This window comes from Schistosoma haematobium, chromosome 6 (genome assembly GCF_000699445.3).
Source record: "Schistosoma haematobium chromosome 6, whole genome shotgun sequence".
Taxonomy (NCBI): Eukaryota; Metazoa; Platyhelminthes; class Trematoda; order Strigeidida; family Schistosomatidae; genus Schistosoma; species Schistosoma haematobium.
In genome coordinates, this window is record NC_067201.1 from 15,024,488 (window position 1) to 15,043,296 (window position 18,809).

Below are 18,809 nucleotides of genomic sequence, written 5' to 3' on the forward strand. Positions count from 1 at the left end.
TATAATTTAGTTTAAGGTATTTTATGTACCGATCGTGTAAAAATTCTTTATTTAAAAGTGCATACCATTTGAAAGAGACTAACATATTCTAGGTTTTGTGTTAGTAGGTTCATTTAACATTCAATTTTTGTAAATAACAACAACAACAACAACAACTATAATCTAAATTAATTATTATTTGCATCCCCCTCCATGTATGAATAAACAATTCATATTTCCCAACCTTCTTTACTCTTCATACTTAGCACCCACTCAATAATATTAATAGTTGTAAAAATTGGTATAAACGGTTATAATTGTTTTATAATAAATATAAAGGTGAATAATTTATGCAGTGATTACCGTTTTAATAATAAATCTCTAGTTTAAATTCAAGTTCGAACTTGATTATAGTTAGAGGAGATAATTTGCATTTCAGTATGCTATAATATGTCTTTATTTGTATGTGGGTGAATAATAAGTATACACTTAGAAATATTGAGCAGATATTTCAATAACCCTGTAATCACACTCCAGTTTTTTAAGATTTATACTCATGATCATGCCCTTAATTTATAAACTAAATAGATAACGCGATAGTGTTTGAAGCAAACGATCCTGAGTTCGAGTTCCGGAGTGAACATCAACTCTGAGATGCAGGTACATCCAGCTGACGAGTCCCATATGGGACGAAACGCGCGTCCTGAATTCCACCGCTAGCTACTATCCATTTTTTGCTTATAAAAACTACATTCGTTTTAATATCAGCCAATTTTTGTTGTCATTAATAAAAATGAATCATCATTCATAACCTTAATATAAATATTCATCTGATTCTCATTAGATATCCACTCGGTCATTCATTCATCATTTATTACTACACTTCATTGTTTATGTATATATATATATATATATATATATATATATATATATATATATATATATATATATGTATGTTTTGGCTAAATGTGGTTTAATTTTCAACAAGAAAATTTTATGTTCTACTTCAGAGATTGCTTTTTCTATCGGGCAGTTGGTATTTTTTTCTTGTAAAGTTAATTTATAGCATAAATATTGTAGTTTTACAACATTTAATGGCAGTAGTGCATTATGATGAAAGTGTACACGTGTTTCAGGCGTTTTTTTCTTTCTTATGTCAGTTTTATAATTTACGAGTAATTTGTTGATTTTATCTCCCCAAAAATCATCTGACATGTTCTCTTATTAACTTTTTATTAAAATAAGTATCTAGGTGTTACCGATAGCATCAGTAACAAGTTACATAACAATGATTCTAAGAAAAGTTATTCAACATTTGATTATGGAATAGATTCTATGGGATTCAATGATGTTTGTTATTAACTTCATGTACTATTTGAGGAATGAACTGTTCACGTTCAAACACAAGTAGTGTATATGAAGTTGTAGAAGCTGTTTTTGTAGGTGTTGAATTGATAATGAAATGTTGAAGATAATCATACGGTGAAAGTGATTTATAATTATTACATTTTACAGTTCAATAGTTGTAAATTAAATGCTTAAAGTCGACTAATTATCTATTTATTTATTTAATTCATATAAAATTTGATACAAATAGATACCAAAAATAGTATACACCGTATGAAATAAAATAAGTATATGAGCTGCATTACTGCTAGGGGACCCAAATTGATTCAGGTGGCCTTTTTAAGAGGTCACTTTCCAAGGTACTAAAGTAACATCAGAAGATGGAATCTCATGGTTTCGGATGGCCAAAAGAGGTTCATATGCTATTTGTTCCCTTGGGATTTTTCAGCTAATGCTCACCATTAGCTTAAAATCATGGTTTACCAACTTCGTATGTATCCTGTCTAAAATCTAGGAGTCCGATCATCGTTCTCTTAATTTCATAAGCAACACCCCCGCTATAAGAAAGCAATGAGTTGAACTTCCCTGGCAGATTATTTATTTATTTGAACACATAAATATTGGTACAAGGGGGCACCGGATATATATGCCCCACACAAAACAATCAGAATGGGAAGAGGGAAAGAATGTAAGGTGCGCATAAGAGAGAAGAAAGGAAAAAAAGAGAACAATAACGACCACAGATTACTGTATGGTAGTGTAATAATAATAGTAATAAAAGTGGGGGAAACAGAAAGGTACAGCCAGAAAGAATTCTTTCAGTTAAGGAAAATACAACCATTTCTTTTATGAAGAAAGTAAAAGAAGGTTACAGCAGGATCGCCACTGGCTTCTATTCTGAGCCATATCTGATAACGTCTCTAGCCACTGTGTTGCACCATCTCTCGGACCCCAACCAGGGTGTCGAGAAGGACCAACACAAGTCAGCCCTTTGCAACTTTCTTTCATACCCCGACACTATGTCATACACTGACCACCTCTCCGCATTTTCCAACCAGTCCCAGCGTCCGCAAATAACGCACGACGTGGAATTCTCTGGGACGACATTCGTAGAACATTTCCAAGCCACCAAAGTCGATGTTTCAAGATGGTGACACCAATTGCATTATCGTCTCTCTACCGGAATACACAATTCCGAACCTCTGCATTACTAACATGGTGTTGCCACTGGATGTCAGCAATCCTTCGGAGACAACGATGATCAAACACAGAGAGTCGTCTAACATCCTTAACTCGGAGAGGCCAGGTTTCACAAGCATAGAGCAGAACTGCTCTCACCAACGCGTTGTAGATCCGACCTTTTACAGCCAGACTGACATCACGAAGGCGTCAAAGATGGCCCAGATTGGCATAAGCCGCTCTGGCTTTCACTATACGTGCATTGATCTCATCACTCACGCCACCACCAGCACTTATGCAACTACCTGGATACACGAACTTCTCAACTACTTCTATCTGCTCATCACCCAGTGTGAGTACAGGATTAGAATCCTACCAGTTTTGTAAAAGTACTTTGCACTTCGAAGGTGCAAAACACATACCGTACCTACGGACACTGATTGCCAAGTGATTAAGTGCGGATTGCATGGCTTGGGCATTATCACACATGAAGACAATATCATTCGAATACTCAAGATCGATAAGTTTTTCTCCAGGCAACAGGTCCACACCGCCATTACTTACATCCATCAGGGCTGTTTCCAGAATGTCGTCGATGGCAAAGTTGAAGAGGAATGGTGAGATTGGGCAACCCTGTCTAACTCCACTTCATGAATAGAACAATGGCAGATATCCTAAGTACATGATCGTATGAGAGCATTTTTAAAGAGGGAGAAAGAAAGAGGACTCTTTTCACACGTCTGTACTGGAGCATTTCGTGTTAACACTTTTAAAATGCATATTTACAACATGTGACCTAGCCTAATAATCTATTAATACATACTGCTACAATTTATAAACAACATTGTATGATAAATTCTATGGGGAATAAAGAAGTCTTTATAATCCTGATAAAAGTAGTATTGATAAAGGATTAGATTAAAAAACTGGAAGATAAATTTACATGACAGGCATAATAAGTATTGGATGTCAGTTGCCTGCTACTTGCAGAAAGATAAGATCTGAGTGCTTTTGCGTTACTCTCAATGGTTTTAGATAATCTAAAATATCTGACTACCGTATTTAATTGTACCTAAAACGCGATTCAGAAAACTTAAATTTATCTTTCTAATCAGTCTATAAGTACTTATATCATTCGTATTTTCTGAAGCTAGAATTTGTGGCATAACTGTTTAGTATGTGGTGTAAAGTACATTAACCTAACAATATTTACTTCTCACACCAGCAGTTTCATACAACTCTTAGATCCTACTAAGACGTATTATAAAAAGAAGCTAAAACAGGTGAATCTAAGATTCACCTCATGAGAAAATTGGAGTTATGGTACCGGGTAACATATTAATGTAGCGTTTCTTTAACATAAGCGTCTTCTAATTGAGGAGGAAATATTCTTACAAGGTTTAATTCTTCATTGACTGTCTTTCTTTATTCCGTAATGCAAGAATTAATGAATAACTCACACAATTACGAAAAATAAGTTTCCTAGTAAAGTTTATCTCATGTTTTTGGGCGCTGTAGTTTACGCAATTGTCGTAACTAGTGGTTAGAAATGCTAGATTACATGAATCAGAATTAGTCACAATAGCACAGATACATTCACTTGTTGTCTTTTCTTAGACCTCGAGTTCTAAAAATATTCCTTTTTTTTATCCCACGAATTCTTCTCTAATCACATTGTCTTTGTCTAGTGTTTTCAAATATCAATGTTATCGTTGCTACGTTTACTTAATTTGTCATTTGTCTTGAGGATTTCATCTCACTGTACTGATATTTGGGTGTGGCAATTCCAACCGGTGCACATCTGTGCCAAGTTATATGCTGCTTATAACTGACTTATTTCATAAGGTTGACCTACACGCTACCCTACTTGTAGGGATCTTGATTTTCGCATTGTACCAGTGTGTTAATTAAATGTACCTTAGATAACTTAATATACCACTAGCTTGCTCATTTTCTTTACTTCATCATTTATATAGGTAATCCTGGTACATTTGCTTTTCGTGATCAAACAGGTCATTATTTGACCACAATCGGACCTGGAACAACTAAAGTAAAAACAAATACAAATATTGGTAAAGAAGAACTCTTTCTAATAGAACATGCTGCTTTACAAGTTGGTATAGTAGCACATAATGGGAAATTCGCATCAGTTAAACAAGGTAAGTTAATTTCTGTTATGTGCAGTTCAAAATAACCAAGTAGTTCAATAAATATATATTGTGTTGAAATGACGAACTGATATTATCTAAACCACCATTGAAAACTTGGAAGCATCGGACAGACGCTTCATTCGAGTATGGGACTCAGAAATAGGAATTCACGACCCCATTACGGGGGATTGGACCTAAAACCCCCAGTTTCGTGCGCGAATGCTTAATCTCTATGCGACTGAGCTGGTATTCAATGGTGTTAATTTCGGGTGTGAAACAGATATCTGCTGCAAGCAATGGATGAAGGGTTGCACAGGATCATGGGTTGAATGAAGTTAGACAGTCACACCGTTGGATGCCAGCTCATTGGTCTAGAAGTTGGGCGTTTACGTGCGATGTCGAAGGTCCTGAGTTCGATCCTTTTCAAGGGGGTCGTGGATGTACAATTCTAAAGAGTCCCACAATAGAGCGAAATAGCTATCCATTACACCCAAGTTCTCAATATTCGTCTAGCTAAGATCAGTTCATGGGTTTAACTTTTAAAATACTACAATCTTCATAAACCTCCCTGTACTAAACGTATATTGTTCCATATCAGTAAGTCAGTTAATTCGTGCTTGAAGTTGTAGTTTAACTTGAATATACCTCTTCATAAACCACCGTTTTGTCTAAAACAATAATGATGGTTGTCTACTCAGTTATATAACTAGCATTGAGATGAATTCTCGGAATATTATTTTGGAGAAACTGTGATCTGTATGTGGTCAGTCATGTTGGGAGTGTGAGACACTGATTCATGGAACATCATTATTAATTGACTGAAGATCAGAATTTAGACTTTGTGATTCAGTTGTATAAGTGTGTTCAATTACAAACTTTATTAAAGAATCGTAAATTACAAAGAATCAACTATCTAGTATAGTCTAGTTTCTAAATGTATTGTCCAAGCTGATGAATCTGAATAACTATCCATAAATCACTTATATACTATGAACATCCCATTACAATTTTATTCAGTTTATATGGTAGCTAATATATTTTAAAATTATTATGGTGAATTAATCATACTGTAATTTAAATTAGTTTAGGTGATAACACACCGCCCAAGACACAATGTGTTACTTGTGTTGTTTTTTATTTCTCTCTATTCAATAAACACAATCGAATCAATAGTTTTGTTATAACGCTTGGTTTTACTTCGTCTAATGTTATAACGGTTGGGTTTCCACGTTTACACGTATGGGACGTTAATTTACCCTAAACGATTATCTACAATAGATTCCCTCCCAATATCTATTCTACAGGACGTCAACACAACTCAGATCAAGAACACGTGATTAGCCTGACCACAACGTAAATGTATTTCCACACCAAAAACCCGACACAATTCAACAACAATGAACAATCAATAATAAATGAGCCGAATAATAAGGATAGGAGGACACATAACTCATATGACACCTGTCAGACTATCTACATGTCGACTAAGCAGACAACCAATCATGATCATTTTGGTCCACACATCAAGTTTCTTTCAATATTAACTGTTGATTGGTGGTATAAGACCTGTGAACAAATATGGTAAGACATATGTCAGCGTGTCAAGTATGAGATGAAATCATCGATAAGAGCTAAGCTGTAGTTTAATTCATCTTGTATTGGTGATTTGAGTCTTCCGATTGACACTTAGAACTGCAATTGATCAATCTCTTATTGACATATATACATCCTGTAGGGATCGTCTTAGTATTGACTTAAGTCACAAGCATTATAAGCAGAAACGGATAGTGGCTAGCAGTGGCTATCTGTTCTCAGTAGCTATGTGGATAATGACGTGATGACGTCTGAAGTGAATGATACTGGTTTCGAATCCCGAATCGAACATTGGCTCTGGAATGCAGGAATATCTATCTGATGAGTCCCAAATAAAACAAAGTGCTCTCCATGGATTACACTGCTAGCCACGATCTCTGCTTATAAGCTCTGATTTGTTTATATTAAGTGAAAATTATTCACAAAGTCTGTTGAAGGTAGTAATAATAAGTTCAGATAAAATTAGGTCATTTTTTCGGTTCGATTTATCACGTCGTCATATTGTGTACCATAATAATTCAAATTCTGTGTATGATTCAGAATTAATTGATATGATCTATAGATTACCCGGTCAACAAAACGATCTGGAGTACTGATGTAATAATAGATCGAGAGAACAAGCCATGGGCAACCACATCAATACTGAGTATCAGTCGTTGACTGTTGGTATGACCCATGATGGTGGATGCAGAATGCCTGTGAGAGACCTTCTCGTTTTGTTTTCATTTCTTCTCAATTCTTAGTCTTTCTCATTACCAATGCCATCTCATTATTTCGACTTCTTTAAATAATCATCTTGTTAGGTTCATCTCTTCGTTAGGATTTGTGGTATGGCAACATGAGCTAACACATATTTGTGTCAAATTACGTTGATTATGACTGACATAGCAAGCAAACTAAGACGGACAGGAATAAAGAAGAGAGAATTGTTCAAATAAAGTTAAATATGAGAACTTCGTGTGTTTAATAGCTATCGACTTAGACTTACATATATTTTGCTGAACTATTTGAACGCGTATTTCCTAGGAAGAAATATGCATTCTTTACAAGATTTCGACTTGTGTTGTTCAATGCAAATATTAAACAGTTTACAAATATGATTATTTGAATTGATTATAGGATCAAAACTAAGGAATAGAAATAAGGGATTGAACAATAACTATTTCTAAGGTATCATTACCAAGGTTTGACTTGATAATTTCGAACAAATTGAGCATTGGGTAGATTGTTATAAATAAATAATATATTTGTAATATCCAAATGAGTAGAAAAATTAGATTTTTCGACGTTTCGTGACTTAGTGTCATAATACTCTTGCTGTTCCGTTGTACTATATAGACTTGGATTAATTTTGATGTAGTTATTTATTCTCTGAAGAAGTGACTTACACTAAGTCACGAAACGTCGAAAAATCTAATTTTTCTACTCATTGGGATATTACAATTATATTATTTATTAATAACTATTTATCTTATAATGTTTTTCCCAGCACTGGCTAACTACAAGTTTCTTTTAGCTTGTAGCTACTTTAATAATTCGTTTTGTTTTTTGGTAAGCCACTCTTTGTCTATGAATTTCTAAGCAGGTAACAGTATACTGCAATCTTGCATCATTTTGCAGTGATGGCATTATATTTTTTAGATGACTAATTTCATCGTGTCCCACGTAACCTTGATTATATTCTGGTATTATGAATTTGTGTACTCGTTTCATCTAAAATACAAATATGTTTCATTATAAAATTTTATTTCTTACATTCTTATTGCCTTGGGCATCATGTGTTTATGAATCCTTCACAATTATTGTATCTTTAGTGCATTTATTTTTGTGTCTTATCAGCAAACCATACTCTGGATACATATTTTCTTTTTCAATAGTCATTAGTTATGTATTAAAACAAATATCTGATAAAAACATCTTTCTTAATACAGTACAGATTCTTCTGTGAAAATCTGTTTCCTCTTAGCTATTTTCGATCATTACATGATGTTAATTGAAAGAGCTTTCCTTGTCTATCCATGTTTTTCTTTCGAATATTTCACATTTTATGACTTCTAAATTATCATTATTTGTTATTACTCTTTATTTTCTATACTTACTAGTAACAAAATAATCCGTTAGTATTAAGAAACTGACTATATCATATAGAGAGATATAGGGTTTTAATGTGTATCATATAATGTAATTGTTTTTCTCTCCCTCTTCTTTTTTTCAAGGTATTGAAATTTCTGCAAATCAGCATGAATTAGACGAAACAGCTATTTTTCAGTTGGAATATATTGGTGGGATGGGTTTTAATGCTTTAGAGGCTATAGCATCTAGCCCAGCATCGACTTTATCTGGTCCAGATGGTGGAGTCAGTGACTCTTCTGCTTCTAATTCAAGTTTAATCAATATTAACCATTCCATTACTAATGGTGTTCATTCAGATGTTTACTTTCTAACAACCGGATTTTGGCGTCTACGTTCTCGCAGTGGAAAATTATGGAAACTTGCTTCATCATCTGGTGTTAAGAATACTTCTTCAGATGGGTAAGTTTTTCTGGAGCAACTATTATTTATATATATGGTCTTAGTCGATTCCTCTTTTATTTAAATATCTGACGTATTGTCATTTTAGTTAGTCGTCCTTACTTTTAACTAATAGTGAATTCATAATTTCTATTTTTAAACTTCTCATTTCAGTCAGTTTCGTACAGTCACACTATTAATAATTAAAACCGATTTTTAGCCAACCAGAATGCAGGTGATCTATGTGGTAAAATCTAGAATTAAGTTAGAGTTATGGTTTAAAGTTAGGATTAGGAGTTTGGATTATAGTTAGGAAAAGAATCTAACAACCACTATATTAGTTCACCAGTAAGGAGTTTTTTTACTTACATTAGAATAAGCAGAAGGTATGGTTACTAGCAATCTCCATCCTATTTGGGACTCGTCAACCGGATGTATCTACATCCGAGAGTTGACGTCCACTCCAGGACTAGAAACCAGTATCGCCCGCTTCAGATGCCATCACATTATAATCCATTTAACTATTGAGTCGAAATAGCCACTGGTCTTTGGAAGAGGATGAATCTCAATTCCCATATATTAATTGAGATCATGAACCGATCAATGTTGAACCACCATTGAAAACTTGGAACACTGGACGACTGTTTTCTCTTAGTATCAGACTCTCCAGCAGTGCGCATCCGTGATCCCGCGCGCAGGATTCAAACTCAGGACCTTCGGTCTTACGCGCGGACGTCCAACCTCTAAACCACAGGGCGATCATCCAACGATGTTTATGTCTAACTTCAACCAATCCACGATACTGCGCAAACATCCTCCATACTAGGACTAACCGGCCGTCCAGTGCTTCCAGGTTTTCGACAGTGGTCCAACATTGATCGGTTCATGATCTCAATTAAAACTCAACAATCTCCACAACCTTATACTGGTCCTACATATTAGTTGTTTGGATCTTCCGATTGATGTTCGGCATTGTATTTGATTCTGTATTATTGTTTTTAAATTATCTTTCATGTCCTTCTGTTTGTATTTCCAACTGTTGTTGATTTATCTATAGTACTTTAAAATATTTCTACTTGAATCGTTTTATAGCGTATGGAAAAACTTTTAAATTTTTCTTGTCTATCTTTTGTTAATGTATGATGTAGAGAGATATAAAAGCGCTATTATTTACCAAAGACAACTTAGGGAAATTATATTTCCTTTATGACGATACGCATTCGAATTCAATGTTATTCTGTATAATTGATTTGTTTAAGTGAATTATTGACATTTAGATTTATCTGTACTCTCTGTCTCCTCTCTTTTTACTTCTGTTTTATCTTACCTTTTATTCGAAATTAATATTAGAGATCAAGAAAGTTTATTTGAAATGTTAACTGTGAATAAAGTCAATGATAAACAAATTCGTCAAATTGTATTTCGGTCAAATGATGAACAGTCTTTGACAGCTCGTAAACTTGGTGCTGTATCTACAAGTGGTCGTTTAATTGATGAAACTCAGCTACCATCACCAGATGAACTATTCAATATTATTTTAACGAATAGAACATCAATTGTGTTTTTATCTTCATTAACTGGTGGTTTTTTAGTACGTGGTAAACAAAATATTCTTGATTCAAATGGAGTAGCTTATGAACCATTTTATATTCGAGTAACTAAACGGCATACTTATAAATTTTTTGCTCGTAAGTGTGATTTTTTTCGAATTGAACTACTTTTAATACTGTGTGATCTGTGATATATATATATATATATATATATATATATATATATATTATATATATATATATATACATATTGTTAGCAAGATATATGTTAGATTAAAGCATGTTCGTGCAGGATTGTGTTGGAGGCACGTTGAATGGCTACTTCTTAACCAATCAGCGCTAGCGGAGACTTGGAGAAGTCTCTAGAATCTTATGTATTGATTATAAATAAACTAATGTTTTTCTTATTGTGATTCCAACTCCCATCCACCCTTGTTACTTCGGTTATAATTAAGTTCCCGTTCAACCGTGTTCTGGTTTGGGAACTTGTCAAATGAAGCTCTGTCCAAGAAATACTAACCAATGAGAGTAGCTGGGTCATAGTAAGAGGAATCATAACACGTATATAAGTTACTTATAAGTTTACGATGTTAGTTATGTTGATGTATTAACTAATAAGGTTGTTGGACAAATAAAATGGCCTCATTTTAAGAAGTTCATCGGGTCACACGATACGAACAACTATTAGTCATGCTGGTATGCTGGTTAGAATGGTAACCAAGCTAGAGAATTTCATTAGTTCAAATTGTGTTGATTAGTATAGACTTACTGGTTGGAATTTGTCAGATAATCGTAGTTCATGTATGATAATAGATTTTAGGCCATAGTGACAGATTTGTATTCACTTTTTAAACTACAATAGTGAAGTATAATAATGATTGTATTTTAAAAAGTAATTCGAAATAACTGTCACAGGTTTACATAATCTTAATCATGTTAAAGAATGTTTACGCTATTCACATACCAAGCATCAACTTTAGTTCTCTCGACCCATTAAGGTGTTTACGCATAAGCAGGATGAATGCAACATAACAAACTTATTGCGTTATTCATGAAACCTGTACAGTTGTATCGAGACAATTAAAAAAGACCAAAAAATTTAAAAGGAGTGAATATATTGTTTCTGAACAACGAGACCGATCCGAAGCCAGTGAATTGCCAAAGTTTCACTCGTTCATATCTCTGAAGCTTTAGTAATTCGTAAATTCACTTATAGTCTCTAAGCTCAAATGTAATTTGTCCAGTCTTCCATTTTACCATAGTTCTAAATCCCCTTCTTACTTTTCCTGTTTTTCTGACGTACGTTTATCTCTCTCGTGTATTCGCAGAGGGATATTTATGGAGATTTTAGAATTTTCATAACTTTAAATTACAAATTGATCTCGGCTAGACCACCATCGAAAACCTGGAAGCACTAGATGAATATTTTTTCTCAGTATGGGACTCCTCAGTAGTGTTCATCCTCAACCGTGCACACGAGAAGCGAACCCAAGACCTTCAGTTTGGGAAATAAACTCTTATCCATTGAGTAAGCATCCAAAGGTTTTAATGTTTGGTTTCATACATTTCACGATACCGCTCAACCCTGCCTGCAATGAATAACTGTTTCACACCCGACACGAATCGGACTCCACTTGTCACGGCTTCTCTCTAGAACTCCCGTAGTTAGATCTTGAAGATAGTCACTGGTAAGTACATGATCCATTGGATATGGGCTCAGTTGTCTAAAGACTAAGCATTCGTGTTCCAGACCGAAAGTTCTGGGTTCGATTTCCTGTGGCTGAATCGTAGGTATACAATATAGAGAAGTCTCATACTAGGAAAAAATAGTCATCCAGCGCTTCCAAGTCTTCAATGTTGGTCTAGCTAAGATTAATTCGTGATTTGATCTATTAGAATTCTTCATATTCGTCAAGTGAACAATTATCTTCCATATCTCTCCCCCCATATATCGTTCCTATTTTATTTCTTTTTTTATTACTCTAATTATTATATAACTGGCATTCAATAATTGAAAATATTTTCCGACTAGATTTTTTGTTTTTGTAACCTTACTAATGACGCAACAACTTTCTACTTTATTACAGACTAGTATGTGATAAAAGTAACTTCAAATATAATTGTATGTTTATGAATTTTAAGTCCATCAAACCGGTTTTCGATTTATTTTTTCTGAAAAAAACTATAAAACTTTTATTATCAGTATGAGGATTTGTGGAGATTGTCATATTTTCACAGTTGGATCCACGAGTCGATCTAAGCTAGACCACCATTGAAAACCTGGAAACACGGGACGGCCGTTTCGTCCTAGTATGGGACTCCTCAGCGGTGCGCATCCACGATCCCGCAAGGGAGACTCGAGCCTGACTTTTATTTAAATTTAAATAATATTCAGCTTCTTGTTGTTGTGGTAGTGGTGGTTCAGTTTTCATAACAATAATATAAGACATGTGCGTAGTCCGAATATATTATAGATCTAAATATGACCATCTTCTTAGTCGTTTATGCAATTTTCAATCGTTATGTCGTCAGTGATAGGTGCATCCGTTGATTAAATTTATTCTATATTGATAGGCAGATAGACAGTAAGCAATAATGTAGAAGTACTTCTAAAGTCATCACACTTCTCTACAATTCAAAAAGAAAAAAAATCAACTCCAAGTGAAAGCAAAGAGGAGGTTCCTATAGATTTTAAAAATTTTGTAGTTAATATTAATATTAATTAGACATCGATGAAAAAAACTAAGCAACACTGGGCAACTGTTTCGTACTGGCACGAGATCCCTCAGCAGTGAGGATGTAACACTTCAATGAAGATTAGAACCAGAACGTTTAAGTATCAGAGCAAGCGATTAACTTTAAGACTACTTAGTCGATATTCAATGGTTAACATATAATACTTCAGTTAAGAGTAATATATAGTGTAAGCTACATAAGAATTGAACATTTTTGACATGGATACTGAGAAAATGAGTTTGAGGTCAGTAAATAATGCCAAAATCGATAAGATATTCATAATTTTTCATGAAAGATAAACAATTAGGAAACCTATGCAAATATGATTGATTTCGTTCCAGATAGTGTCTAGATCATTGAACTATCGATAAATTTATCATAGAAGTGTATATGTTTAATGTAATAGTATTCTCAGTCATATTTATTTATTTTAACAAGTGCGTTACACATAAAAGTTTCTTATCCCTAAACCGATTTTAATATTTTCCGAAATTAATTTATCTAAACTATGCCTCAGATGACTGTGTGAATTACATGAACAAATAATGTCTTTTAAATCTTAAATAATAGGTGAATATGTGTATTGAGTATAACTGCTTCTTGTTTTCTGATTCGTATACAGTTTAATTTCCTGTTTGTACAATGTAAGTCTAATGTTTACAACTAATTGTTCAGTTTCCGCATTATGTACATGAGCCGTCGAAGTCTTGTTAGTTAGCGCGGTTTTCTGAACTTCCATAACTTACTAATCATGAATATCTTTAAACATAACAAGATGATAATATCTTTTACGCAACTTGAAAACTAAATTTTCGATCATTTATCACTACTACTAATAATAATAATTAAAATATACCTTTAAAATAGTCAAATAAATTTACTTCATCTTAGAATACAACATTTATATTGTTATATGATATACAATTGGTTAGCTGTTTTTATTTAGAATGTGCTTTTCCATACTCTCTACCTCTCATATAGTTCAAATAACATTTTATGTGTATAGTTATGGTTTTTCTTTTTTTTTCAAGCTGGTTTTATTCATCATTTTTTCTAAGATTGATAATTATACCCTTGGATAAATAAGTAACTTTTAATGAATTAAGGATAAGAATTGTGTTTCCATGTGATATTTATATTGAACAGTAAACTTCTATTCCGTTATCATTAATCTTATTGAAGGAAAATCAGCTATTTAAATTATACTGGTTGAAATCATTAGTCGATTGAAGCTAGACCATCATGGAAAACCTGGAAGCAATGGACGGCCGTTTCGTCCTAGTATGGGACTCCTCAGCAGTGCGCATCCACGATCCCGCACCCCGCGGGATTCGAACCCAGGACCTACTGGTTTTGCGCGCGTGCACTTGACCATTGGACCACTGAGCCGGCATCCAACGGTGTTAATGTCTAACTTCGACCAATCCACGAAGTTGAGCCACCGTACACCATTGTCTTCAGTAAGTTCTTATCTCACAATAGACCTGGTTGGACTCCACTGGTAACGACTTCTCACTAGAACTCCAGGAGTGTCTCCTGAAGTCAGTCACTAGTGAGCAGGTGATTATTATTATCAGAATGGGTTTTGTGGAGATTTTTAGAAATTTCACTGGTCTAGCTTCAATTGACTCATGATTTCAACCAGTGAAATTTCTAAAAATTTCCACAAAACCCATTTTGATAATATTTAAATTATGTTTGTCTGTTCGTGGTCAATTTTCTAGTTGATAACAATACCTCATCAATTTTTCTTGAACAAATAAAGTTTTTCAAATGTTTTTGTCGATTTTTTCTATCCTATTCTGAAATTGATGTTATAACGCTGGATCAGATATCTTCGATGATTAGTCGTCTTTCATCTTTTTAATAGTTCCATCAAGTAAACATTATGTTGAGGTAACCGGAGTTGGATGTAATTCCATATAACTACTAAATTTTGATTGTAATTACTAGACTATGCCCCTCTTCAATTTTTTGATAATAAACCTGATCAAATCACATGACATAAAACTGTTTTTAGTTAGGTTCCATGTTTGAAATATATTATCGCCCACTAAATATATATTCTTGTATTCATATACATAGATTTCGAGAAGTACTGTGGATGTTTAACAGCGTGTTATATATATTGAACAACTATTTCCTTCTAATTTGTCTTATTATTTGATTGTCCCTTAACTATTGCTAATCATTTATCTGAACTTTCCTAGATTAAATCTAGACAGAATTCAAGTTTTTTTTTTAAAAAAAATCAATACTTGGTAGTTTCTGTACATGTCAATTAATGGATCTGTTTGTCAGAATCTGTACAACACAGCGACAACATTCCCAAATATACTGTTGAATCAATCACACCTCAGATCTATTAATTGTATATCTTAAGGTTGGAGGTAAATCTTGAAAAAATTCCTAGATTCAACAATTAATGTTGTAGATTACCTCTGAAAATCTGACGTCCTAGTTATCATCCCAGTTAGAATAGTGGGCAGTTTCACTATTTTATCAATAAACTTCTGGACTAGTATACTTTACGACTGTTTACATTGTGTTAGAAATATTTTGTCTGACATTTATTTGTAACTATTGAGTGACTTGATTTTTAAAGTCCAATCTTCTTGTATTATTGTAAATTGGTCAGTCAGTATATCTCCCTGCCTATCTGTCTGATAATTCATATCTTCCTATTCTTTTTTACGTATCGATTCGAAATTTAATAATCATAATGACAATAATATAAAACCAATATTATTTGAGATAGTTTTTTGAAACAAACTATCACATTCCAGGTAAGCATATGAACGACTAAGTTTACTAGTAACATATTAGTATCAGGATAAACAGGCATATTGGTAGTAGTTCTTTAACAAATCAGTATTTAACATGATATTCAAAGGTTTTCACCAAACAGTTATATTTCCTTCTATACATTAGATCTTATTACTTGTTTTAAAATTTCTATCTATGTGGATAGTGAAATTAAAACACCATTGACTGTCAGCTCAGCGATCTAGGAGTTAAGCGTTTTCATGCGGGACCGAAGGTCTTAGGTCCGAATCCCGGTGACAGGATCATGGATCCTCACTACTCTGAAGAGTCTCATTCTAGGACAGTGCTTTCAGGTTTCCGATCGTAGTCTAAATTAAATCGGTTCATAAGTTCGACGAAAAGTAACGAATTTAATAAGTACATATGGCGCTGAATAAGTTTTCTTTGTTTGTAAATCCAATAAGATGAATAGTCACTACGTGAGAGTAAAATTATTGTTAGATGTAGGGATTTGAGAACTAGAACTTATATCAAATTGTTTACCTAGACTAACTAAAATAAATGAGTCATTCATTCTACATACACGGAGTAACTAGATAACCTCTGAAATACAATGTTATTTTGAATAAGAGTGAGTAGGTTAGGGAAGAAAGATATAACTTAGATGTAAAAATATCATATAACACATCTCAGCATCGTGCATGCAATGCTGAGTCATTTAGACTAATGCATTTATTGTGACTTATCTGATAGAATTCAATTATTATTAAAATACTTGACAAACATAACATCGGTCACTGCTTAGTGATCAGTCAATTGTAAATACGCTTCAGTTCTTCGTGAGCCTATTCACATCCCGACTAACCCAGTGGTAACATCACAAACTGTAGGACTGGATAGTGTGTGTTCAGATCTCACGGGGAGAATTACAGGTATACCAAATACCACTAAACTTAAGTCAAGTAGATTCTCACTACCTCATGCACGTATTTCATCTTATTTGGGACTTGTCAGGGAAAATATAAATCCATATAGATAAAATTCATACCCGTTCCACATGTTGGTGACGTTTGGACTTAGCAGCTCAATGGATACCTCTTTGAAGTTTAAGGAGAAATATATTGAGTTCTAGTCTCATTGTGAACATGAACACAAATGAAGAAGGTAGATCCAACTAACAACTCTTAAGTGGGACGAAACATGCGTCCTGGATTCTGCTACTAATTAATATCCAACTACTGATTGGTTTTAACTGCCTTCACTTTATAATTCATTTGCACACAATTCCCATTCCCTTATTTGTTTGGATAATATATATTATTTTACTGTCAGGTTCCATACCATCCTCGTCTCACCGAACAATAGCGCTTTGTCACGTCCTTGATCTGTCTACCCACCAATATACAGAAGATAACTTATCTCAATGTAGATTAAGACCTTGACACGATAGGTTAGCTGCTTTAACCTTGAAGCTAGAAACGTGTGAGTTCAAAGTTGACTAACTGAGTTGGGTAAAGAGGCGGAAATTATCCTATCACCTGTTTGGTTGAAAAACGCACGAGAGAGAAGTGAAATAACGTCCCCAACAATAGCTTCCGTTGTTTGCCTTAGCTTCTTTGTTTCTCTTATCACATCATGTTTCATACAATATATATAACACATCATATAGTAATAGGAAGAATTTCTATATTATTTTTTAAAAATAATTTTCTTCTTTTAAGGTAATCCAAATTCAACATATTCCATATGGGCAGCTAGTTTAGATGGTACATTACAACTTGAACCTACACATCAAACTCCTACTGATGATGAAAACAATAAAGACACTGAAGACACTATTAATAATGATTTGAAATATGAATTTCAACTTCATTTCCTTGGTCATAGTCGAGTGCTTATTCAATCATTGAATAGTCAACGTGGTAATTCAATTTCTTTAGTCAAATCTGAAGTTAAAGGTGATGTAAAATTAGATATACCAAGTGGTGGTGGTGATATAACAATCAATTATATTTGGGAAATTTAAATCAATAAACAAACTAATCAATTTTTCTTTTCTTATTTTTCAAGAAATATTTATTGATTTATTTATATCTATCAATTATGATAATTAAAAATGATCATGGAATTTTTTTTATATATATCAGCAACATCATTATATAGAAAACAAAAGTAATTTTCTTTCATTCCGTCTGAAATAACAACGCTAACAAACGATGGATATTGATTGGGTTATGTCATTGTATTTTTCTTCTTCATGTACAACTACAACAACTACTACTACTTTAGATATGCTTTTCAGTAGTAGATTCTATCTACTAAGTAAACGTTTCTTAAAAGACTTCGTATATGCATATTTATGTTTTCATCGTCGTGGGGAGAAGAGAGCTGGGAGTAGAACTTTTCTCATATGTTTGAATTTCTTTTTTCACATTACATTCAGACACTTTGCCTGTTTTGTGTGTTGGCATTTACATCTAAAATAATTTCGATCATGTTCTTTTCCTTTCTAAGTGGTAATTTAAAAAAAACCCTAAACGTATTAACTGTAAATTTTTAGGGGGTTTGTGTGTTCTGTGATGACTTCTTATTGCTTTTACAGTTAAAAAATAAAATATTAATTATGAATATTACTTACTTACTTACGCCTGTTACTCCTCGTGAAGGAACATAGGCCGCTCACCAGCATTCGCCATCCAACCCTGTCCTGAGCAATCCTTTCCAGCTCCTTCCAGTTGTTATTCATCCTTTCCATATCTGCTTTTATTCCCCGACGTAATGTGTTCTTTGGCGTTCCACTTTTCCGCTTCCCTTCGAGATCCCAAGTTAGGGCTTGTCTCGTGATGCAGTTTGATGATTTGCGTAATGTATGTCCTATCCATTTCCATCGTCTTTTCCTAATTTCCTCTTCAGCTGGAAGCTTGTTTGTTCTCTCCCACAAAAGGCTGTTGCTGATGGTATCCGGCCAGGGGATGTTGAGTATCTTGCGTAGACAGCT

The 18,809-nt window shown here is 33.7% G+C and overlaps 1 protein-coding gene across 1 annotated transcript in view; it reads left to right on the plus strand.

The window, feature by feature from the left end:
• FSCN1 (Fascin) overlaps window positions 1–18,809 on the plus strand; it is a 36,986-nt gene extending 18,177 nt beyond the window's left edge. The window contains exons 6-9 of the mRNA XM_051216932.1: window positions 4,482–4,664; window positions 8,465–8,780; window positions 10,110–10,447; window positions 17,533–18,809. Coding sequence (XP_051065568.1) covers window positions 4,482–4,664; window positions 8,465–8,780; window positions 10,110–10,447; window positions 17,533–17,837 — 1,142 coding nt within the window. The 3' untranslated portion in view covers window positions 17,838–18,809. The remainder of the gene's footprint in view (window positions 1–4,481; window positions 4,665–8,464; window positions 8,781–10,109; window positions 10,448–17,532) is intronic.